Source organism: Rhinoraja longicauda, chromosome 22 (genome assembly GCF_053455715.1).
Source record: "Rhinoraja longicauda isolate Sanriku21f chromosome 22, sRhiLon1.1, whole genome shotgun sequence".
Lineage (NCBI taxonomy): Eukaryota > Metazoa > Chordata > Chondrichthyes > Rajiformes > Arhynchobatidae > Rhinoraja > Rhinoraja longicauda.
In genome coordinates this window covers 22,389,042-22,415,555 of record NC_135974.1, presented here as the reverse complement: position 1 = coordinate 22,415,555, position 26,514 = coordinate 22,389,042, and the positions used below count along the sequence as shown (strand labels likewise).

Genomic DNA, 26,514 nt, shown 5'->3' with positions numbered 1-26,514 from the left:
CTCAACTGGAGTGAGGCCAACTTTGAGGGTATGAGAGAAGGTCTCACTCAAGTTGACTGGAGCAGGTTATTTGAGAGGAAAGGAACATCATTTGGGAACAGCTCTATCTAAGACCATAAGAAATTGCAGAACACTGTAGATGTAGTCCAATCCATCACGCAGACCAGACCTCACACTGTTGACTCAATTTACACTTCAAGCTGCCTTGGAAAAGCAGTCAACATAATCAAAGATTAGGCCCACCCGGGCATTCCTCCTCCTCCCTGCTCTCATTCGGCAGAAGGTACAGATGTTTGAAAGCGCATACCATCAGACTCAGAAGAAGCTTCATCCCCTCCGTTAACACGTTTCCGAGCAGTCTTTCCATAAGCTAGGGTACTATCCGATTCACCTTGAACCCAATGTGGACATTGCACATTGTCTGCAGAACTGATGTGCTACAATGTTACGATCTATATTCTGCACCCTCTATCTTCCTCTTTTCTCCATCAATTGTAGTCCAGTTTGACTTGATTGTATTTATGTCTGGTATCTGTTCAGATAGCATGCAAAACAAAGCTTTTTTACTGTACCTCAGTACACCTGACAATAATAAGCCTAAACATACACTTAAGTACTCACAATACAATAACACTCTTCCTTAAATAAGATGAGCACTTATTAACTAAATGTAGTCACAACAATGCCCTATATAACTGAATCATAATCTTCTTAATACTGCTTTCATTTCAACAAGGAACAAACGCCAACATATTTAATAGCTTTCCCGTTTACCTTTTATGAATCATGCAATAATACACAAATATATCAGCTGCATTTAAGAGCTTTGTAATCTTGCATCTTGTTTACAGCAAAAATGAAAAATTTCCTACATTATACTCCAATTGCCAAATCCTTGAATACTTAGTTATCCTACCAATGACAAAAGCAGGTTTCAAAGCGACTTCTTCACAAATGAGTGTTTTCCTTTTGTGTCATCAGCAGATTTAGCAACCTTGCCAACTGTGCACCTTCATTCAAATTATCTGCATAATTTGTAAAATGTTGAGGCCCCAGCATTGATCTCCCTGAGGGATATTACTTAATACATCTTAACAACTAGAGAAAATTCTATCTATACCTAATGCTTCCTTTATGCCAGCCAATCTGCTCCAACAACACCATAAGCTGTTACTTTTTATGACCATTAACCATTAATAGTCCCATTAACCATTAATGGTCCCATTAACCATTAATGGGCGACCTTTTCAACTGCCGACAAGAAATTCATGTACCATACATTTACCAATTCTCCTTATTCACATCACGTTATTTATGTTTAATCATGGCTGATCTACCTTTCCCTCTCACCCCCGTTCTCCTGCCATCCCCTCGTAATCTTTGGCACCCTTACTAATCAAAAACCTATCGATCTCCCGTTTAAAAATACCCAAAGAGAGCCTCCTGGCAAAGAATTCCACCGATTCACCAAAAAAAGTCCTCCTCATCTCCTTTCTTATAACTATACCTTATGTCTTATTAATCTGAGGCCCATCCCTCTGGTCCCAGACTCCCCCACTAGTGGAACACCCTCTCCACCATCTAGGTCTTTCATTATTCAGTAGATTTAAATGAGAATCCCTCTAAACTCCATTGAGTACAGACCCAGAGCCGTCAAATGGTCATCATATATTAAACCATTCATCCCCAGGATCATTCTTGTAAACCTCCTATGGACCCTCTCCAATGCAAGCACATCCATCCTCAGATACGAGGCCCAAACTGCTCACAATACACCAAATGTAGTCTGACCAGTGCTCTAAAAATCCTCAGCATTACATTCCTGTTTTTATATTCTAGTCCTCTTGAAATTAATGCTAACATTACATTTGCCTTCCACACTACCAATGCAACCTGCAAATTAAGGGCCTGTCCCACTTTAGGCGATTTTAAGGCGACTGCCGGTGACTGTCAAAGTCGTAGCAGATCGCCGAACTTTTCTTTTACCCGACGACAATGACCACGACAATGCCGAGTCAGGTCGAGATTACAGCGTCTTCGGAAACATCGCAAAATTCCCACGCTGTCAATGCGTCTCCGGCGTCCTAATGTTCGCTGAAATCACTGACAAGTCGGTAAGTACTTGAGAGTTTTGAACTATAACATCTTGTATGGGTTACTTAAAAACCAAGCATCACTGTAATAAGGCATAAACTGGATTTACTTCCAGTTTGCTCATAGCTGTATTAAAAAAATTTTTTTTTAAAGTGGTTTAGTGGCATTTTGTGAAAAGTGTGTGGGCATTCTTTGAAAATGTACAGGAAATGCATATCTGGTTTCTGGGTTGCATGTCTGGGTTGGGAGCCCACTTTAAATGTAATGGCTGATGGCCATAAACATCGCAAAATTCCCACGCTTACCTGACCGCCAAACTGTCGCCTCCAATCTACCTGTCAAATGTCCTGACGGTAAATAAATTGGTTAAACACAAGCATTTTATGGTATTTTGAAATGATTTACTTATTTTAATATAATGTGCTTCTAAATGCATCTAAGAGCACCTAGCTAACCTGGGGACAGCAGGTGACAGCGCCCGCAATAAGCAACGATACCTGGCGACAAGCCAGCTATCGCCGAGAAATTTCACTCCGGATGATTTCTAAGCGATGCGCTGAGCTCCACTACGATTCTTGGAAGATTCCTCACGATCATGCCCGCGACACCCGGTGAACTGTCGGCGACAGCTTAGTCGCCGGCAGTCGCCTTAAAATCGCCTAAAGTGGGACAGGCCATTTAGCCTTTTGGGAATTCTGCACCAGCGCTCTCAAATCACTCTGCACCTTCGATGTCCGAATCCTCTCCCCATTGTGAAACTAGTCTACGCCTTTATTCCTACTACCAAAGTGCATGACCGCACACTTTGCTACACTGTATTTCCTCGGCCACTTCTTTGCCAACTCTCCCAACCTGTGCAAATCCTTCAGCAGAATCCCTGCTTCCTCAACACTATCTGCCCCTCCACCCATCTTCGTATCAATCGTAAACTTGGCCACACGGCCATCAATTCCATTATCCAAATCATTTATAACTTGAAAACTAGCAAACTCAACACCGACCCTTGCAGAACACCACTATTCATCGACAGCCAACCAGATAAAGCCTCCTTTATACTCTCTCTTTGTCTTCTACCATTCATCTAATCTTCCATCCATGCTCGTACCATGCTAGTATGTTCCCTCTAATACCATGGCCTCCCATTTAGTTTAGTAGTCTTACATATGGCACCCTAACAAAAGCCTTCTAAAAATCCAGAACTGTTGCCCGAATCACATCCACTGATTGTTCTTTGTCTATTCTGCTATTTACTTCCTCAAAGAATTCCAACAGACTTGTTAAGCAAAGAACTATGTTAAAATGGTCAAACATCGTTTCCTTTTCACAGACTTGTTAATTTTGCCTGATTTTCTTGAATTTTTCAAAGTTCCATGTTAATAATATCATATAATGCTATTCATTTTGGGGTTTTGCTGTCATGTGGATGGTGTTGCATGGCAGGGACAGATTGGTAGAAAATTCATGTTTTGTGGATGTTAAGTCCAACGTAAATTCTCCAATAAATGAGTTGAAGTTCAGACTCTGAGCATCGAAATATGTGTAACTAAAGGACTGAAATTGGATGAACTTGATTTTGGAATGCAGGTGATATAACTTGAACAGGTGCCGCATTGCAGCGGAAAAGATTGAAAAAACTATTACAACTATTACAGCGTCTCCAGTTGAACAGTTGGTTTGAATCAGGGTTAGCTCATTGGACATGTAATAGAGGCAAATTTGAGTCAAATTGAAGTATTCTCTATTATATCTTTTGATGGCCAAAATTGAAGGTTTTAATGAGATCAAAAAATAAGACAGTTGATGCTGTTCCCTGCAGATGTCCATGTTGAAAATTAAAGATCATCTCTATTGTGTCTCTGGGTGGATAGCATCTACAATGCGATTCGGGCAACAGTTCTTTAGCCACCGGGAGAAGGTAGTTGAAGATGACCCTGGCCATGATTTTATCTGCGGCAGACAGCAGGAAAACCCTTTCTTTAGTAAGCAAATACATATTGTCCTCTTGTCTTGTTCACAATTACATCATCTCTACAATTCCCCAGCACCCCTCCTCTTCCCAGATGTGGGGCATGGTGTGAATTTGTGACTGAACTTTCAGCCACAATTTTATCAAGATTTCTACAGAGACTCTGTCTCCAAGGTCTTGTTATCCTTCATAAGAACAGAAGAGATTGAAGGAATAGGTTATTCTGTCGTTTGCTTCTGTTCTGCAATTCAATAAGGTCATGATTGATCTATCACCTCAGTGCCACATTCCCACATTAAGCCCATATTCCTCGATTTATTTAGTACTTACCGACCTTTTGACTTTTGCATTGAATATATTCAGCAATTAGTGTTGTCTACACAGTCCTCTTAGGTACTAAATTATAAAAACTGAGTGAAGAAACATTTTCCCAGTCCTGAATGTCTAACCCTTTATTTTATAACATAGAGCATAGAACAGTACAGCACAGGAATAGGCCCTATGGGGCACTGAACATTATGCCAAATTAAACTAATCCCTTCTGCCTGCACAGGATCCGCATTACTCCATTCCCTGCATATTCATGAGTCCATCTAAAAGCCTCTTAAATGCAACAGTCATAGCTAATGCTACCACCACCCCTGGCAGCACATTCTGGGCTATCATACTCAAAAGAAACTTGCCCCGTCCATTTTTTAAAAAAGTTTCCCCGTCTTACCGTAAAGCTATGCAGTGTAGTACTTGACATTTCTACCTTGGCTGTCTACCCTATCTGTGCCTTTCATTATTTTATAAACTCAGTCTCCGGCACACCAGAGAAAACATTCCAAGTCTGTCCAATCGTACTATTTAGATAATACCCTTAAATCCAGCAGACCTCCCAACATTTGATTTTACAAATTCATAATTTTGATGTCCAAAATTCAGAATTTTACATCAAAATCCATAATATGGCACGTAATGCAACTTTTCAGCAAAAAAAAAGTATGCATGCCAAATGCGCATGTGTGAAAAACGACTATTCTTTCCAACAGTCTGCAGTTCTTGGACTACTTGTACAATGTCAGGCCTATCATGAGTATATTCTAATATTTATAGAAAGGTTATTGAACAGAAATACTTTTTACAACACAAAGAAAAAATTGTTTTGCTTTGTTTTTTTCTATTTTGCTTTTTCCTTACACATCCCATTTCTCTTGGTATTGAATAAAAGAACAATGGTCATAAAATGTATGACTAAATTATGAAGAAAGTTTCATTTAAAGCTGCACATACCTAATTTCATTAAAGACATACTTGCTCCAGTGGTCTTCAACAGCAAATCACAATGGTCCATGTCCCCCCCCCATCCCCTCCCCCCCTACTCCCCTCCCCCCCTTTCCCTCCACCTCCACTCCCCCTCCCCTCCCACCGCCCTCCCACCCCCCCTCCCCTCCCACCGCCCTCCCACCCCCCCTCCCCTCCCACCGCCCCTCCCACCCCCCCTCCCCTCCCCTCCCACCCCCCCTCCCACCCCCCCTCCCCTCCCACCCCCCCTCCCCTCCCACCCCCCCTCCCCTCCCACCCCCCCTTCCCTCCTACCCCCCCTCCCCTCCCACCCCCCCCTTCGCCCCCCACCCACTCCCCTTCCTCCCAACCCCACTCTTCGTTGTCTGCAACTGCACAAATTTTTAAGACTGCAGCCTTTCTTGTCGATGCCCAGACAGGAGAATCTACACCGATCAGCCAAACAATAGGTGACCACTGACAGGTGAAGTGATTAACATTGGTTATCTTGTAACAATGGCACCTGTCAAGGGGTGGGATATATTAAGCAGCAAGTGAACAGTCAATTCTTGAAGTTGATGTGCAGGAGAAATGGGCAGGAATAAAGACCTGAGCGACTTTGACAAGGGCCAAATTGTTATGGTCAGATGACTGGGTCAGAGCATCTCTGAAACGGCAAGGCTTGTGGGGTGCTCCCAGTCAGCAGTGGTATCTACCGACAGTGGTCCAAGGGGGGACAAACCACAAACCAGCGACAGGGTATCAGGCGCCCAAGGCTCATCGATGCACGAGGGCAACGAAGGGTATCCCATCTGGTCCGAACCGACTGTGGGAAGACGTCAAGCCAGTGGAGGGAGTGTGATGCTCTGGGCAATGTTCTGCTGGGAAACCCTGGTCCGGCCATTCATGTGGATGTCAATTTGACATGTGTCACCTACCTTAACATTGTTGCAGACCAGGTGCACCCCTACATGGCAATTGTATTCCCTGATGCCAGTGGCCTCTTTCAGCAGGATAATGCGCCCTGCCACACTGCACACATTTTGTTCAGGAATGGTTTGAGGAACATGATGAAGTGTTCATGGTGTTGCCCTGGCCTCCACATTCTCCAGATCTCAATCCGATGTGCCAAGTCCGATCGACAAGTCCGATCCACGGCAGCTCCACCTCACAACTTACAGGACTTGAAGGATCTGCTGCTAAATGTTTTGGTGCCAGATTCCACAGGACACCTTCAGTGGTCTTGTAGAGTCCATGCCTCGGCGGGTTGGCGCTGTTTTGACGGCACACGGAGGACCAACAGCACATTAGGCAGGTGGTCATAATGTTTTGGCTGATCGGTGTATATTATAAAGTGTGTACATACTTTGCATGTTCCATTGAAAATAACTCATTCTGTTGAAGTCAGTCTATTTAATATCTCTGAATACAACAAATCTGAACAATGAAGATCAATCACGTGAACACTTACTCCGTAACTCCTATCACAAGTGCATCCTTCCTTGAATAGGGAGTCCAGACCTGAACACAATATTCCACATGCCATCTTACTAGTGCTTCATGACCCAATTGTGATAACGGCCATTGTACATATTACTTACCCAATTGCTAGCTGAACCTACATATTAACTTTAAGTAATTTATGTACAAGGACACACAGGTCTCTTTGAACGGCAACAAATTCCATTTAGAAACCCCCCTGCCTTTTTTGTTCTCTCTCTCAAAACAGATGACTTAAAATATCCCCTCTGCCATATCCATACTCATTCACTAAGATTGTCAATTAGCTCTTGAAACCTCTGTGCACCTTCCTTGTGTCCCTGCTTTACCACAAAGCTTTGTGTCCTCGACAAATTAAATATGTTAGAGCTTTTTTTACTTCTTGTTGGACTGGGATGGGGTTGAGGCTAAACGGGCTAGCTTGCTATATAGCATGGTATGGAATGAATCATAGTCATGGTTGTACAGCATGAAAACAGGTCCTTCAGCTCAACACATCCATACTGATCGAGTTAGTCGCATTTGTCTGTATTTGGCCCATATCACTTTAAAACCTTTTCAATTCCACATACCTGATTAAATGTCTTTTAAATATTGTAATTGCATCTGCCTCACCAGCTACGCAGGGCAGCTCATTCTATATACCCACCACTGTGTGAAAAAGTTGCTCGACTAGGTACTTTTTAAGTCTTTCTCCTCATTTCTATTAAACATCACCTATCCATGTTCCCCAGAGACTGCTGAGTTACTCCAGCACTTTGTGTCCTTTTGAGTATTAACCAGCAACTGTAGTTGTTTGGTTCTACTACTTATACAATGACAATACCACACTCGGCTATCGTGGATAATTGGCAATAACGGACACCATTCCCCGCCATAGGGTCCATTATAACGAGGGTTTAGAGTATCACAATGCTGTTTCGTGTAATTGGGTTGTACATAAAACAGGTCCCCAAACTACTCAAGTAACAACTGAATCATCAATTTAAAATTATTCTTAGATGTGCATACCCTATGTGATAAAGATCAGGTATGGTTATTAGTATTACTAAGCAGTTAAAAAAAATTGATTTGTTATACATTCAGCAGTATATATTTATTAAAATGTATTCTGATCTTACTTTTGGATCAAAATGTAGTTTGAATCATTAATGGGTACAATTTTCTTCTGAATAATAAAGAACAGAAGATAACACTGCAATGAGTTAAGAACTCATTTAATGAATCAAAACCTGGCAAGTTTGAGCTCAAGGCTAAGCAGATACTTACTGATAGTTGCTGCAACAACACATCAATCCCTTCCTGGTCACCAAGTAGTTCTCTGTTGACTGAAAATAGTGAAAACACTTGTCAAATATTACAGAATTAAAAATGGATCTCCTATGCATAATCAATACTGAATTACATAAACAAATGCAAAAGGAGGGACGAATTTAGCAAAAGGGAGCAAATTAAAGATAAGAAATAATAAAGATTCAGATTAAAAAATGGTGATTTAGACCAGGGGCCTCCAAACCTTTCAGCATGAGGGCCACATTATATATTTGGCACATTTTTGCGGGCCGTAGGAAAAAATAAAGAAGTGCGAGTTTTATAAATTTAATGAACTCAAAAAAGTTTAGACTAGGTTACATTGGATTAGATTAGGAAAGGTTAAACTAGGTTAGGTTAGATTAGGTTAATTTACATTAGGTTTATATGGCAACAAATACATAATATTCAATTTTTTAAAAGAGCTTGAAATATTGGAATATATATATATATACCGTAGGTATACAATTATCTATAAAACAGAAAAAATACAGTCACCACCACTGGGGGAGAGAGAGGGTTAGAGAGGGCTTGTTGTTCAGAAGCCCCGAATCCCCGGCATAAGCGAGGAGGGAAGTTTCACTTGTGTTTGTTCGTATTTCGCTGCGTTCGAGGGAGACGGGTCTGGAGAGTGGAGGAGCGGCGCAGATCTCGCTGGGTCTGAGTGAGAGACAGGGAGGGAGGGAGGGAGAGGGAGCAGAACCCGCTGACACCCTCCCCCTCCCCGTGCTCCCGCTCTCACCCGCTGCTCCCTCTACCCTGACTCTCTCCCCCACCCCCCCTCTCTCTCCCCAGGTTGAGCGGCGGCGAGGAGAGTAGTTTCAAGGGGGCGCTGCGATCTCTCGCCTTGTCCCGGCTCTGGGTCAGTGACAATCCGCTCTCCGGCGAACCTTCGCCGGCAGCTTCTGCCTCCAGTCCCCGCTGTCTAAGAGCTTGCTGCGGGCCGGATAAAATCTCGTGATGGGCCAGATGTGGCCCGCGGGTCATAGTTTGGAGATCCCTGATTTAGACACTGGAAGCTCCAAACTTCAAGATAATTATGACATCTACTAATCATAGGTAAAGCAGATCTTGTTGGTTCAATGGCAGGAGCAAATGGTCGATGGGTGTTGTTATGTGGTCTGCAAGTCTGTGCTCAATCCATTATTTTTTGTAATAAATGATCATGATATAGATTTGAATATAAGAGACACAATGAGGTGTTTGCTAAAAATATAAAAACTGGACATGCAGTTGTAAACAAGAGGTTTTAGGATGCAAGAAGATAAAAAGTCAGAAAATGAACTGGAAAATCGGCAGAGAAGCATAAGGTAATGCATGTGGTGAGGAGCAACAAGGCAGGCCAATAAGGATTTTTGAAAAACATATGGGTGCTCTCTTTTATTAGCTGAATGCAAGGGCAAGCAGATTATGCTACAACCGTATACAACACAAATTCATATATAATAATATATTCCTTTATTCGTCCCACACCGGGGAAATTTACAGTGTTACAGCAGCAAAGTGGATAGCAAGAGATCATTCATTATAAATAAAAGATACACAAATTGTCATCAGTATTCTGTGTGTTCTTAGCTGTTATTGTTGACTCGTCTGCTGGGAGCAGTGCTGGTTGTGCAGTCTCACAGCAGCGGGAAGGAAGGACCTCCTATGTCTCTCCTTCACGCACTTGGGGTGAAGGAGTCTGTCACTGAAGGAGCTACTCAGTGCAGTGACAGTGTCCTGCATGGGGTGGGAGTCGTTGTCCAGCAGCGATGTTAGTTTTGCCATCATCCTCCTCTCTCCCACCACCTGCACTGAGTCGAGGGGGCAACCCCAGACAGAGCTGGCCTTCCTGACCAGCTTGTCGAGTCTCTTCCCTTCCGCCGCTGAGATGCTGCTGCTCCAGCAGACCACTCCATAGAAAATGGCCGATGCAACCATCGTGTTGTAGAAGGTCCTTAGGAGTGCCCCCTGCACTCCAAAGGACCTGTGTCTCCTTAGCAGATAAAATCTTATCTGGCCGTTTCTGTATAGCGCATCGGTGTTTTCAGTCCAGTCCAGTTTATTGTTGAGGTAGACACCCAGGTACCTATAAGAATCCACCCTCTCGATGTCCATTCCATGGATGTTCACTGGTGTCGGGGGGACCTGGCTGCGCCTGCAGAAATCTACCACCATCTCCCTGGTTTTCCTGCGTTGATCCGGAGGCAGTTCCGCTGGCACCAGTCCACAAACTCTAGACCACATTTGATTACTGCTTGCCTCTACATTGCAGGAAAGATGCGATTGAATTGAAGAGGTCTAGAGAAGATACAAGTAGTTATTGCTCCGAAAGGAAAATTGTGAATATGAGGGAAGATTAGGCAAGCTAGGGTTAATTCTTTTGGAATTAAAATGTCAGAGGGAGACTTATTTTAGGTATATGTAGAATGAGGGGCCAAGATGAAATAAATAGGAAGCTTCAATACCCCTTAGCAAAAAGGGGCTGTCTAAATTTCTGTTGATTAGCTAATTAATTTATTGCATCGAATGGAAGTCGCATTCCCAATCTCGTTGTACCCCTATACAATGACAATAAAGATATATTGTATTGTAAAGTCAAAAGCTCTTAGGCTGAAATATAAGAGAATTCAAGAAGTATAAGAAGGGAGATGAAGAAAATTCTTTCAGGGAGCAACAGGGATCTGAGACTCGCTGGCTGGAAGGGTGAAATAGAAACCTTCATCACAGTTAAACCAGCACTTGGATGTGCACTTGAAGAGCCATGACCTGAAAAGCACTGGATCGAATGGCCTACTGGTGGAAGACAACATTAGATTGGGTAAGCTCTTTATGTAGCTAACACTGATATGGACTGAATGGACTTGTATTATGAAATTCCTATTGAACATAAATGCTGGTTAGAAAACAACTAAATGTATTACTTAATGAAAGTGACAAATCAGCAATTCCTCTATAGGCCAAGAACTGTAACCAAAGACATTACCTATTGTAAAAAGGTGAGTTACAGTATCTCAACAAAGATATAACTAATAATTACGTTTTTAGCACCTTGACCATTCATCCACAGAGAAGAATGCAACTGAGCAGTACATTAAATGCAAAGCACATAGCATGGAATATTTAAACAAATCAATGTTATATAATAAACTAAGCTTTGTTTTGCACCAAATCTTAGTATGAAATTTTGCAATCACCTTGGAAACAACAAATTGTGCAGACAATAACTATGAACTAATCACTGCATTCAATGCTCTTCTCATTTTTCTCATGATCTTAAGTTTGTTGCAGTTCTAAAATTTCTCAGTATCTACCATTGAAGCAAATTAGAAAAAAGAGGAAAACTGTCATGACATTAGGCAAACATGCCCTTTAATAGTTCTGCAGAATACCTATTCAAGCTCAGATCCAAAATGTCAATCTTTACTGATAGTTCTTCATGGTACAAAGCCTTGTTGTATCCCACCATGCAGTTTTTCAAAAAAATAACCTGATGTTGGATGCTATTATATTTTTCCCAAACATTATTGGAGAGCAAATTTGTGTTGGCGGGTACAGAGATCAAGGTTATGAGTGCGGAATAGAAACGCAGGATGGACTAAACAACAGTGGAATTTAGAGACAGGAAACATTTACCATTTGTTCATTTCACTATCTTCATATAATTCATCCTCTGAAAAATTCAGGACAACCTACCATCATTATTCTGAAGCACAATAGCAAGAATTTCACTGCAGTAGAGCTTGTTGGCATCAAAAGGTATCTTGGCCTGTTTTAAAAATAACAAACCGATTATAATTTGTTGGTACTCTGCAATAGGCAACTAAAGATACAGTGGAAAGATGTTCTCAACATACATATGGAATGACCCTTTAGAGCTCACCAGATGCTGATTTTAACCCCCAGAGAATTAGAATGATGGGTTTTCTGAAGCGCATCAAACGCACAACAGTTGTGGTACAGATTGCTATTGAAAAATCAGTGTCATGGTCATATCAAAATTAAACTCCATGTGATTGAGAACATCTCAGCTTCAGTTGAAAAGGAAATGGGGGACAATTGGAAACCTTTGATTTTTGTAACATAACAGGAACCTGATAATAGTCACGGCCCAATAGATTACCAATCAATTGGCATATTTCAGTTCAATGAGACAAATCTCATTCCATCAAGATTGACTCCATAATAGTGGTCTGTAACATGTTCAACAGATCCCATGTTCTTTTTAACCCTTAACAGACAATCCACATGCAAGAAATAATATTTATTCAGATAAAATCTGTTAAACTTGTAAACTTAAAGTATTATTTTTGTAATTTTAGTGTGAATGGATACTTCAAAGACTTTGTTCATTTTAAATATTTGTACAGCATGTTTACAGATATTGCAAACTGAAGATTTCTGATATGCATGAAAATAATTGAGGGCTGGTTAAAATCTTCCACACCAACTGTTTATCCTCCCAAAGTTTAAAAGAAAATATTACAAATGGATAGAATTGGACCATGGGTTAATATACCTTGCTCCCCATTCCCACAAACCAATTACCTTTGGACAAGCCATGAGCCTTCCTCAATTGGTCTTGTGGGCAATATGGGATAGGCAACAAATATCAACTTTGCCATTGACATTGTATTCATTTGAATAATATAGTTGAAAAGGCATTTTGAATGTACATAAAAGAAATTTCATGGATTTATTCCAACCAACCACTACCTTTATTCGCTTCAACATCCACAGCAGAAGACCTTGTTGAGCTGCTTCAGTGCACATTTCAGGACGAAACTCAGCTAAGTTTTCTATAATAGCTGTTTTAGAAAGAAACAACAGTGAATACACAATTCAGGAGTTCATTAAAAGAGACAATAAAGCTTATGCCGAAGCATTGCAGACATTCTTCAAAGCTCGATAGACACAAAAAGCTGGAGTAACTCACCAGGTCAGACAGCTGAGTTACTCCAGCTTTTTGTGTCTCTCTTTGGTTTAAACCAGTATCTACAGTTCCTTCCTACACATTCTACAAAGCTATATGTTTTCAATCTGTTACCTCTACCACCATAAAGGACAAGACAACTGGAACATGGGAACACTACCACTAGCAAGTTACATGCACCATCTTTACTTGGAAAGATTTTACTACCCCTTCATCTTGGGTTAAAATGCTGGAACTCCATATATTTGGCCCAAAACTTGAGTATATTATTAATTGTGTAGTGAATAATAATAAAAGTAGCAAGATATAAACAGTTTGGTGGAATGTGCAGACACATGACCAATTAAGTTCAAAAGCAGTCAGATATAAGATGATGCATGTTGGTGAGCACCATGAGAGGAATCAATATAGAATATATCGACTGAAGGGATTGCAGAGGGACCTGAGGGTATGTGTGCATAAATAATTGAATGCAGCAGGCAGGTTCAGAAAGTGGCAAACGAGGTTTTAATAATTCTGGGCTTTATTAACAAGAATATAAAAAGCAGAAAGTCATGCTGAACCTTGGGGGGGAAACATATGGTCCAACCTATGATGTTGTGTGTTTCATTTTGGCATAAAATTATAGGAAAACATTACAGTGGGTGCAGAAAAGCTTTACAAGAATATAAGCAAATAAAATAAAATCCTTACACATGGACTAAATTTATTTTACCTATTCTCTTCAATAAAACCATGCACATCCTCCTCCTCTTAGAATCATTGAATGACTATAGATAGGTGTTGATCATTTGACCGACCACATCCCTAAGTAACTTTCTAGGTCCACACCCCTGTCCTTTATCCACAGCCTTGCAAACATTTCTTCACCTTGTATTTATCAGATTCCCTTTTAAAGGCCACAACGGGACCTGCCTCCACAATATGTGCAGTGCATTCCAGATCTCACCTATGTGCAGATTTGTTGTTTACGTGTGTCACTCTTAAAAAATCTTCCCCTTTATTTTACATCTGTGACCTCTGTCCCCGAGCCCCCAAGCAAAGAGAATAAAACTCCCACTATCCACTTTATCCATGCCCATCATTTTATATACTTCTATCATGTCTCCTTTCAGCATTTTACTAACAGCCTAAGCCCCCTTAATCTATTCTTGCTCCTCAAACTAGAAACCATTCTTTCAAATCTTTTCCGAAATCTCTCTAATCCTTTCACATCTTCTCCATCCTATCTCACTTCTACCATTTGTTGAGGGTGATATAATATTTATTACCAATTTCTCGCACAAATGGGATCTTCTTTTATACCTTTACTTCGAGCTTACTTATGAAATCCCTCACCATTTATTTTTATGTTACACCTAGCCTTTCCTTTAATCATCATTGATTATTTGCCAGTTTGATAGCTAGGAAGAAAAAAACCCCCACCTCAACAAGCTTTGATTAAAAAAAAACAAGATTTAACATAACCAATATCCAAGCCAAGCAATTTAGATCAGTCTGATGCCTTATAAAACTGTGCACACTATAGAATCCGTTCTTCATTCCTTGTGCTAAATGTGTACACAGATGGGTTTGTATCTGTGCCAACTGACTGAGACAGACTAGTGCACAAGAAATGGTTTTAATTAGGTAATTTTTATGCTATTGATTTTTCATTAATGTGATATACACTCATGACAGAAATCTGGCAAAATGTAAAGAATGATACTGTCCTGCCAGCTGTGTAAGGGACAGAAATTAATTTTAGCACTGAACCATTACAGAGATCAAATTTAAACACTAGTGACTAACAGAATGCAATTTAATGTTTAATTTTATGTCCCCAGCAGTTACACAATTTTCAGCAATCTCAATCACATTATATTCATTTTATCCATTCTCTGCACATCCCCGCAAAAAGAAAAATCAACTAGCAAAAAAATCATACAATTTTGCAATTTTTGATCAATCCTATTATCTAAAGTGGACTATGGCTATTAAAACATTAATCCATTACAAATTTTTAATTGAGACAGCTAATAGACTTGACAACTTAATGCACAATAAGCCAAATGATACAAGATTGCAAATTTGTATCAACTCAGCCTTTTCTGTAGAAACCCAGCAATTTGTTTTGCCCAAAACAAGAGATGAGAGATTCTGGCCTACTATTAATTTGCTAGGCGCTGACATATGTACTTGGTGAATAATGAACAAGAAAAAGCTCCTTAAATCTACTGTAAACATGTTGTTCCACAAGACTGTTAACACACATTTCTCCAGGAAATTGTACAATATTTATCAATGTTTAATTTTCTCAAGACTAAACTGCCATGATTAAAAAGCAATAAAAACAATTATCTAATGACCGTATGGCAGACTCATATGAAAAATAACCCAACAATTCCTAAATGGTACAAAATCAGTAAGGCAGCAAAATTTAAATTGCAAAGAACAGCTCGCTGATTTAATCATTAAAATGGAATGCAAGAATAAAAGATCTATTCATTACAAATAAACAACTTCTCAACATAGCAGTAATTCAATCCTTTGGATCGCTGGCGGAGGTACCAAATATTTGCACTCCAGAATAAGCGGAACATCTAGTCAAGGTGCTCATTGCAGTCACAGCAATGGTACCTACCTGACAATGTGGAAAATTGACCAAGCAGGACCCCATTCAAAAGGACAAATTCAACACATTAGATTACCATTGAAGAGGTTACTATCACTCATCAGCAATTTGATGGAAGGTGTCATTGACTATGATGGCATAGTCAAGCAGCACTTGCTCACCAATAACCTGCACATTAATGTCCAACTTGGATTTTGTCAGATCCACTTGGGTCTGGCCTCATTACAGCACTGGACCAAAGAGCCGAAATACAGCTGCAAAGTAGGAATAACTGCCCTTGGCATCATAGGAATAACTGCCACGGCATAATTTGACTGAATGTGATAAGAATAACTACCTTTGGATTCAAGGTATCATTTAATGTGGCTGAAGTTAATGGGCATCAAGGGAAAAATTGTTCTAGAAATAGAATGGACGAAGATGGTTGTGGTTATTGGAGGTAAATCACTCAGTTCCACAACATCACTGCAGGGTTTTTCAGGGCTGTGTCCTTGTCTCAGCTACCTTCAGTAGCTTCTTCAAAGACACTCCCTTCATCATAATGCCAGAAGTCGGGATGTTTGCTGACGGTAGTGCAATGTTCAAATCCATTTTCAATTCCACACCAAATGAACCACACATGCTGCACCGCATTAAGGCATGGGCTGGTAAGTAACAAGTAATATTCATGTTATTAATGTGCTATACAGTGACCAAGTCCAATAACAGTCTAAACATTTACCCTGGACATTCAGTGCAAATACCATCAAAGTACTCGATCCAAGGACCCAAACAGTCTTTCCAGGTGAGGCAGAAGTTCACCTGCACCTCCTCCAACCTCATCTATTGTATCCGCTGTTCCAGATGTCAACTTCTCTACATCGGCGAGACCAAACGCAGGCTCGGCGATCGTTCCGCTCAACACCATCGCTCAGTCCGCCTTAACCAACCTGATCTCCCGGTGGCTCAGCACTTCAACTCCCCCTCCCAGTCTGACCTTTCTGTCATGGGCCTCCTCCATTATCATAGTGAGGCCCAGCACAAATTGGCGGAACAGCATCTCATATTTCGCTTGGGCAGTTTACACCGGAGCAGTATGAACAATGACTTCTCCAACTTCAGATAGTTCCTCTGTCCCTCTCCTTCCCCTCCCTCTTCCCAGCTCTCCCATTGTCTTCCTGTCTCCTACTACATCCTATCTTTGTCCCGCCCCCTCCCCTGACATCAGTCTGAAGAAGGATCTCAACCCGAAACGTCACCCATTCCTTCTCCCCTGAGATGCTGCCTGACCTGCTGAGTTACTCCAGCATTTTGTGTCTATCATCAAAGTATCATATCATCAATGGCACTGACCAGAAACTCAATTTGACCAGACAAATATTATAGCTAAGAGCTCAGAGGCTGTGTATCGTATAGCAAGTGGTTCATCTCCTAACTCTCTAATCCGGAGTACGATACAATTTCTTCACTTGCCTGAATGAATTCAGCTTCAACAATTAAGAAGCTCAATGCCCTCCGAAGCAAAGCAACCACTAATTGATATCCCATTCAGCAACCTAAACATTCATTCCACAACTGGTGCACAATGGCTACAGAGTGTACCTTATACAAAATGAACTATAAGTACTTGCTCAAGCTATCCACCTCCCTCTACCACCAATAAAGGCAATGGATTCTGTCCTTTGCGAACACTACCATATGCAGGATCCCTTCCATGATGGCCAAGTCAAGAAATTGTACCAGACTCTGGAAATTGCCGTTCTTTCACCAATACAAGGATAAATCCCAGAACTCACTCTCTGAGTACTGTTGGGTAGGATTGTAACCTCAAGAATTGCAGCAGTTCAAGAAAGTAACATAGCATCATCTTGTCAAGAAGGTTGCAGGTGGGCAATCAACACTAACCATGCCAGCTGCACCCAGATCCTGAAAAATGACAAACTAAAATCGTGAAGATTGTAATCTCTCCATTGGACTTGAATGAAATATGTTTCTAAGCAGGCATGCAGTCGAAGCATGTCCAATGCACCTAATTTCCAGGATGCGTCAGAATCAATCAACCAGTCACATCTTTTTAAACCCTTGATTTATTTTGTAAAAATAAGAAACACACTGCTGAATAGATTTGAAGTCTATAATTGTTGATGCTCATTTTAAGGGTCAACAAGGATAGTAAGTAGAGAATTCATGAGGCAATAAAATTTGGAGCAAGATTTGCTCAAAGAGGAAGAAGGTTGAGCCAGATACAGGAATAAAGAGATGGTGCTCAGAGGCAAAGTCTTTCCTGCAATGACTACAGATGCAGCCGAGAGCAGTTATCTTCATTGTTATACACCTACCACGTGAAAGAAACAAAATGTTCAGTTGAAGAAAAAAAAGATTTATTTTTAAAAAGGATAAAAAGAGCAATAAAATGAGAATGAGAAACGTATATGACAATGTATTTTCTCCCAGCTATCATATCCAAAGGATTGAAGAAGGTTGTCTATAACATGTATGTACATGAAATATGTAACACATATTCAAGAATGCAAGAAGTTTTCCCTTTTTTTGTCAATTGCATATCATTCTAATTTAAGTTGGTAGCTTCCAGTCTGAAATGCTTTCAATTGAAATGCTGCAAGTCAGGGTAGGTTTCTCAGTACTTCACTAAAATGAGGCCAAAGCAGGTGAAACATTCTGATATAGTGTGCTGAGTAAAATAAATTAGAAAAAGTAATAGGCGTGTGCGAACAGCTTCACGGTGTCACAGGCTATTAGCGTTCCCAGGTTGTATCCCCATTAGCATTCCCAGTGGTGGGTTCATTTTATAATACAACTGGGCCTTCCATCCCAATAGATTAACAAGGCTTGACAACCACATTGCTTTGCTTCTTTCCAAATATAAGCCAAGGCAACATAAAACAAGTAAACATATACTGTGGCACATATCCCACTGAAAGTAATGGGATTTAGAAAAAGCAATTAAATCCACAGATTGACCAGTTCTTCCAGATTTGTTTTCGCATTCACTGGTAGTGGTTTTGCTCAGTCTTCCTGACGCATCAACTCGATGGAGCAATGGCAGTCAAAAATCATACAGAATTATCAGCTGTATGGGTTCCACAATTTCCAATCATTGCTTTGCCAGTGCTGAGTTTGCGAATTATTAGTTTGAAAACTTAAAAATCATTAACATAATGTACCTTAAAAGTGCAGCGTTACCAGAATTAAGAAATCAATTACAGTACCTCATGGTCAAGACCATGAAAAAAATGCAAATACTTGTTCTACACTGAGACAGTTTTCACAAAACACACACAAAAAAAATCATAATAAAATATATAATGCTGAAAATGCAATCAAAGACTGTTCAAAATATCTCAATGATAAAGCACATTCATGCCTTTCTGAGATTCGTCCATGTGCTGAATATGTGCTATGATATGTGCTATAATGTGCTGAATGGTCTATCATCATCATTTTAATATCAAGAAACTGGGGTTACAACAAAGGTCAGTGGAGAATCTTTGACCTGTATTACAAATACGGGCCCTGTATTATAACTTTGCTTATCATCATCTCCTTCCAAATTATATGTCTAAAGTTCACCTTCTCACAGCAGTTGTGAATGTACCTTATAAATTAGGACTCCAGCCCATACTCTCATCACTTATCCTTGTTTTGCACAGGGTTAGCCTTCATCTCCTCTCTCAGCACCTTACTACCTGTCTCTCAATGACAACAACAATAAAGATTCTTCACTGTTGTAACCCCAGTTTCTTGATATTAAAATGATGATGATAGATCATTCAGCACATTATCCCAGTTTCACCATTAGGTACATACACATCAAGGCCATGGCATTCCAATCAGTCCTGTTTGCAAGTTAAAAAAAAAAAAGAACTTCAAACATCTCTCTTCCCTTATCACAACTCAAACCTTCTACTCATCACTCATGTACTATTGTATTAATGGCCCACAATTGATATAAAACTGACAAGGAGCCCCAATGACTGCCATCGCTCCTCTCAGTTGTAGTAATCGTGTACCACCTTCTACGATGGTCACTCCCCAGCTGGTGCCATGATTACTGCATGATGAAACTTGCCTATTTACTGCAATGTTACACTGTAGCAAAGGAATTCTTGGACTAAACAGAAAAACAAAGAACAGCAGCTGTGAAGAAAGCATAATGAAATTAGATTTACAAGGTACTGAAGGTCAAAAAGATGGAGTGGGGTTTGGAGAGCTGCAAGCAGTCAGCCGGGAGAATAGGATGATAGGGCAGGTAGAGGCGATCACTTGCCTCAGGAGGCAAGTGTTTTGGAGAATGAGGAAAGTGGGCATGGGATGTATTGACAATGGTAGAAGCCAAGAATATAGGTGTGACAACTAGTATAGAACTGTAACATTTTACATTCTAAATAAATCTACTAACATTTTACACAAATATATTTTTTGTTATTTAATACAGTGCTCTTTTGCATGTGCTGATTCATATTATTATTTTTCATATTTCAGATACAGCGCGGAAACAGGCCTTTTCGGCCCACCAAGTCCGCGCCGCCCAGCGATCCCCGCGCCGCCCAGCGATCCCCAGTCAATTAACCTACATACCTTTGTTTGCCACCAAGGTTGTAGAAAATAATAACATCTTAGGCAAAACAAGATGCTTTTTGCTACTGTGTCATGTTTTCACTATGGTATCCTATGTTTGTGGCTGTTAATAATGTATTACAAAAAAATTTGCAATGAAATCCTAGAATTGACAAATTATTTTAATATAATCTTGAAAACATTACTTCCGCTTTAAGACCAAAAACATGAAGGATGTTCCCATTTCTTATATGCATCAATTATTTCTTCACATTTATTGAATACTTCATCTTCAGAACTAGAATGCATTTTCCGCTGGCCTTACCATCCATGCACTTGTTAGATGAGCTTCCCTCTTACTTTAAGGAAGGTAAACCACACAATTACAACTTCAGAAAAATCACGAATAAGGCTGGATATATTGCTACTTAGTCACGAATCTCATTACAGGAGTCTTTACAGAAAGAAAAAAAAATCATGCAAAATAACCTACCTAATGTATTGTGAACTCCATCTGCTTCTTCCTTCACTGTCTCATCCAATCGTTCCAGGTTCTGAACCAGCAGCGCTACCACTTGTCCTTCCAACTAAATTAACAAAGGATCAAATTACTGTGAATCCTTTGCATACTCAAGAATAATAATATATTCTAAACCATGTACATTTTTTGCTGATAGACGTAATTCACTAACAAAAGAAATCGGAAAGCAAAATGAAAATATTTTCTGCTTGCCCAGCGAATGAGTAAATTTGCCAGATGACACACAGATGGGATTTGTGGCTGTCTGAGATGGAACAACTTGCGTGCTGGTTACAGAGTGGCCAATGGAAATGGACAGACATTTCTGTCTGATTTAGTGCAAAATCCAACTTCAGCCACTGATATTCTATTTTCATTTGTCGGTCTCCTTGCAGCAGAGGTAACACTTTCACATTCCCTCGATATTTCAAATGACTATATTACTACTTTAAAGTATAAAATAATGTCCAAATTTATTTGAATGTGATGCTTAAACGATAGCTGAAGAGACAACATACACAAAGTAAAATCTGATTCCCTCTTCCAATCAATCTATACCAAAAGTGATCAAGTCCCTTTTTAGGAGGTAGTTTATTTTATTCACAACCTCCCATGTTGAGCACCAAGAGACACAGTTTCCCCAAAACACGGAGGCATGAGGAATTATAGGTTTAGCCTGAAGAATGGCCTTGACCTGAAACATCACATATTCATGTTCTCCAGAGAGGCTGCCTGAACTACTTGCTCCAGCATGTTGTGTCTTTCCTTGAAACACTCAGGGCCGTTTTTACAGCATTATGGGCCCCCGGGCAAAGCAGTGTACTGGGGCCCCTACCGTTACTCTCCCCCACCCCCCTTTCCCTACCAGCCCCCCCCCCCCCCGTAGTGCCGGCAAAAAGCACTTACCGAAAAGCACTTAGCGATGGACTTAGGGTGCTACATTATTGCGAAAAGCACTTACAGATCGCTGTGAGAAGCACTTGGTGACCGAAAATGTTGCGAAAAAAGCACTTATTGAACCTACATTTTTAAAGTAGTATTTATTTATTGCAAGTCACTTATCATCATCATTGGTCCAAAACCGCTCACCAAATCCACCCAAAACTTCATCCTCAACATTGATGGTCTCCCAGTATCCACCTCCCCTCACATCCGGAATCTTGGAATCATCTTTGATCAAACCCTCTCCTTCGACAAACACATCAAACACATCACAAAGACAGCCTTCTTCCACCTCAAAAACATTGCCCGTCTCCGTCCATCCCTCTCCTCCACAGCTGCAGAAACCCTCATCCACGCCTTCATCACCTCCCGTCTGGACTACTGCAACAGCCTCCTCTATGGCGCACCCTCAAAAATCATCAGTAAACTTCAATACATTCAAAACTCCGCTGCCCGTCTACTCACCCACACCCCGATCCGTGACCATATTACCCCCCGTCCTTTACAAACTCCACTGGCTCCCCATCCCCCAGAGAATCCAGTACAAAATCCTCCTCATAACCTACAAAGCCCTCCATAACCTGGCCCCATCCTACCTGACCGACCTCCTCCACAGGCACACTCCCACCTGCACCCTCCGCTCTGCTGCTGCCAATCTCCTATCCCCCCACATCCGGACCAAACTCAGATCCTGGGGGGACAGGGCTTTCTCCATCGCTGCTCCCACCCTATGGAACTCACTACCCCAAACCGTTAGAGACTCCTCCACACTCACCACATTCAAAACATCGCTGAAGTCTCACCTGTTCAGTACTGCCTTCAACCACTGAAGGTCACCTCACCTTCTGTCTCCTTTCTCTGTTCGTTTACTTATTTACTTATTTATCTATTTATTCATTTCCCTATCTATCTATCTATCTATCTATCTATCTATATACTACTAAAACTCTGCGGTCCAACATTCCGTATGTATGTATGTATATGTGTATGTACGGAAGATTCCGAAGAATTTCTGTCCATAACTTACAAACCCTACTCCTCCCTGAAGGTACACCAAAGCGCTACGATTTTTGTACCGCCATATTCACCATTAACGTGGGCAACTATTGTAAGTACTTTCGTTCAAATTGAAGTTACCTTTTTAAAGCTAGAGAGATATTAAAGTTTAAATTTTCATTTCTAACCCTTTTCTTGAAGGGGCTTCAGCGCGTGATGTCACAATGGCACCCGTGCACCAATCAGAGATCAGCTCGGTTTTAAATTTACATCTTCAGCTTGTGACGTCACAATGCTTGTGTGAGATTGTTGCAACATTGTTGCGAAAGGCAACTGCCAGTTTTTTAAAGTTGTGCAAGTCACTTAACATACACAGATCAGCATGGGGCCCCTATTCCCTCCCTCCCCCCCCCTTCTCCCCTCAACCCCTTCCTCCCCACTCCTTCCCACCTCCATCCCCACTCCCTCCCCCCCTCCCTCCCCCCTCAATCCCAACCTCCATCACCACTCAGCCCCTAACTCCCCCCCTCCCTCCTTCCCTCCATCCCACCCTCCCCCACTCCCTCCCCCCTCCCTCCACCATTCCATCCCTCTCCCCCTCCCCCCTCCTTCCACCCTCCCTCCCCCCCTCCCGGTTACAATGGAAACTATACGGGGACGGGCCCAACGGGGAAAGAGGGGTACTGGGAAAAGGGGAGGTCCCACTTCCCCCCTCAACCCCTTCCTCCCCCCTCCTTCCCACCTCAATCCCCACTCCCTCCCCCCTCCCTCCCCCCTCAATCCCAACCTCCATCACCACTCAGCCCCTAACTCCCCCGCTCCCTCCTTCCCTCCATCCCACCCTCCCCCACTCCCTCCCCCCTCCCTCCACCATTCCATCCCTCTCCCCCTCCCCCCTCCTTCCACCCTCCCTCCCCCCTCCCGGTTACAATGGAAACCCTACGGGGACGGGCCCAACGGGGAAAGAGGGGTACTGGGAAAAGGGGAGGTCCCCCTTCCCCCCTCAACCCCTTCATCCCCCCTCCTTCCCACCTCCATCCCCACTCCCTCCCCCCCTCCTCCCCAACTCCCTCCCCCCTAACTCCCCCCTCCCTCCTTCCCTCCATCCCTCCCTCCCCCAATCCCTCCCCCTCCCTCCACCCTTCCATCCCTCTCCCCCTCCCCCCTCCTTCCACCCTCTCTCCCCCCTCCCGGTTACAATTGAAACCCTACGAGGACGGGCCCAACGGGGAAAGAGGGGTACTGGGAAAAGGGGAGGTCCCCCTCACTACCCCCTTCCCCCTCCCCTCCCCCCTTCCCCTCCCTCCCCCTCCCCCCTCCCTCCCCTCCCCCTCCCTCCCCTCCCCTCCTCCCTCCACCCCTCCCTCCTCCCTCCCTCCCCCTTCCCTCCCTCCCCTCCTCACGGTTACAATGGAAACCCTACGAGGACGGGCCCAACGGGGAAAGAGGGGTACTGGGAAAAGGGGAGATCCCCCTCCCTCCCCCTTCCCCCCTCTCCCCCTTACCTCCCCCCCTCCCTCCCCTCTCCCTCCCTCCTCCCCCCTTCCCCCCTCCCCCCCTCCCCTCCCCCTCCCCTCCTCCCTCCACACCTCCCTCCTCCCTCCCTCCCTCCCCCTTCCCTCCCTCCCCTCCTCCCGGTTACAATGGAAACCCTACGAGGACGGGCCCAATGGTGAAAGAGGGGTACTGGGAAAATGGGAGGTTCCCCTCCCTCCCCCCTCCCTCCCTTCTCCCTCCCCCCCTCCCTCCCCCTCCCCTTCCCCCCTCCCTCCCCTTCCCCCCTCCCCCCTCCCTACCCCTCCCCCCTACCCCCTTCCCTCCCCTCTCCCTCCTCCCTTCCCCCCTCCCCTCCCCCTCCCCTCCCCCTCCCCTCCCCCCTCCACACCTCCCTACTCCCTCCCTCGAAAAGCAACTGACAGAAGCACTAAGTAGCCGCGAATGTTTCAAAACCAGCACTTAACCGCGAATGTTTTTTTAAAAAGCACTTAACCGCGAATGTTTCAAAACAAGCAATTAAAAAGCACTTTTTTTAAAAAAGTATTTTTTTTTATTCCAAGAGAATGGGGGGGGGGTCTGAGAATGGGGACTGGGTAGGGGGACAACAGGGGTCGTTGCGGTGGGGGCTTGGTGGTGGGGGAAAGAGGGGTACTGGGAAAAGGGGAGGTCCCACTTCCCCCTCAACCTCTTCCTCCCCCCTCCTTCCCACCTCCATCCCGACTCTCTCCCCCCTCAATCCCAACCTCCATCACCACTCAGCCCCTAACTCACCCCTCCCTCCTTCCCTCCATCCGACCCTCCCCCACTCCCTCCCCCCCTCCCTCCACCCTTCCACCCCTCTCCCCCTCCTTCCACCCTCCCTCCCCCCCTCCCGGTTACAATGGAAACCCTACGGGGACGGGCCCAACGGTGAAAGAGGGGTACTGGGAAAAGGGGAGTTCCCCCTCCCTCCCCTCCTCCCTCCCCTCCCCCCTACCCCTCTTCCCCCCTCCCCCTCCCCTCCCTCACCCTCCCCTCCTCCCTCCACACCTCCCTCCTCCCTCCCTCCCCCCTCCCGGTTACAATGGAAACCCTACGAGGACGGGCCCAACGGGGAAAGAGGAGTACTGGGAAAAGGGGAGGTCCCCCTCCCTCCCCCCTTCCCGCTCCCCTCCCCCCTCCCCTCTCCCTCCCCCTCCCCCCTACCCCCCTCCCTCCCCTCCCCCCTCCCTCCCCTCCCCTCCTCCCTCCACACCTCCCTCCTCCCTCCCTCCCCCTTCCCGCCCTCCCGTCCTCCCGGTTACAATGGAAACCCTACGAGGACGGGCCCAACGGGGAAAGAGGGGTACTGGGAAAAGGGGAGGTCCCCCTCCCTCCCTCCCCCCTACCCACCTCCCTCCCCTCTCCCTCCCCCCTTCCCTCCTCCCTTCCCCCCTCCCCCCTCCCATCCCCCCCTCTCCCCCCTCCCTCCCCCCTACCCCCCTCCCTCCCCTCTCCCTCCCCCCTTCCCCCCTCCCCCCTCCCCTCCCTCCCCTCCTCCCTCCCCCTTCCCTCCCCTAACCCTCCCCCTTTCCTCCCCTCCCGGTTACAATGGAAACCCTACGAGGACGGGCCCAACGGGCCCACTCGGTCTAGTCTATATCTATCTATCTATATAATACTAAAACTCTGCGTTCGTATGTATGTATGTATGTGTGTATGTACGGAAGTTAACTTACAAACCCTACTCCTCCAAGACGGTACACCAAAGCGCTACGATTTTTGCACCATTAACCTAGGCAACTATTGTAAGTACTTTCGTTCAAATTGAAGCTACCTTTTTAAAGCTAGAGAGATATTAAAGTTTAAATTTTCATTTCTAACCCTTTTCTTGAAGGGGCTACATTTGTTTCCAAAAGTTTCCAGAAAAGGATTTAGTTTTCAGCTTGTGACGGCTACATTGTTTCGAAAAGCTTCCAAGAAGTCTTTTTTGTTATTGCAAGTCAAGTCAAGTCAAGTCAAGTCAGTTTTATTTGTATAGTACATTTAAAAACAACCCACGTTGACCAAAGTGCTGCACATCTGATTAGGAAAAAAAAAAAAAACCATCTGATTAGGAAAAAAAAAAAAAAAAGAAGGCTATAGTGGTCACTTGACATACACAGATCAGGAGGACGGGCCCAACGGGCACACTTGGAGAGTAAGAGTGGGGCTGGGGGTGGAGAGAATGGGGGGTGTGGGGACGGGCCCAACGGGCCCTCTTTTCTAGTATAATACTAAAACTCTGCGGTCCAACATTCCGTATGTATGTATGTATATGTGTATGTACGGAAGATTACTTACAAACCCTACTCCTCCTAGACGGTACACCAAAGCGC

The 26,514-nt window shown here is 43.4% G+C and overlaps 1 protein-coding gene across 1 annotated transcript in view; it reads right to left on the bottom strand.

Annotated features, from left to right (window-relative positions):
* Window positions 1–26,514, bottom strand: part of ctnnbl1 (catenin, beta like 1) — a 116,803-nt gene that overhangs the window by 47,873 nt on the left and 42,416 nt on the right. The window contains exons 6-9 of the mRNA XM_078418966.1: window positions 20,717–20,810; window positions 12,836–12,927; window positions 11,816–11,888; window positions 8,096–8,154 (exon numbers count right to left, since the gene is read on the bottom strand). Coding sequence (XP_078275092.1) covers window positions 8,096–8,154; window positions 11,816–11,888; window positions 12,836–12,927; window positions 20,717–20,810 — 318 coding nt within the window. The remainder of the gene's footprint in view (window positions 1–8,095; window positions 8,155–11,815; window positions 11,889–12,835; window positions 12,928–20,716; window positions 20,811–26,514) is intronic.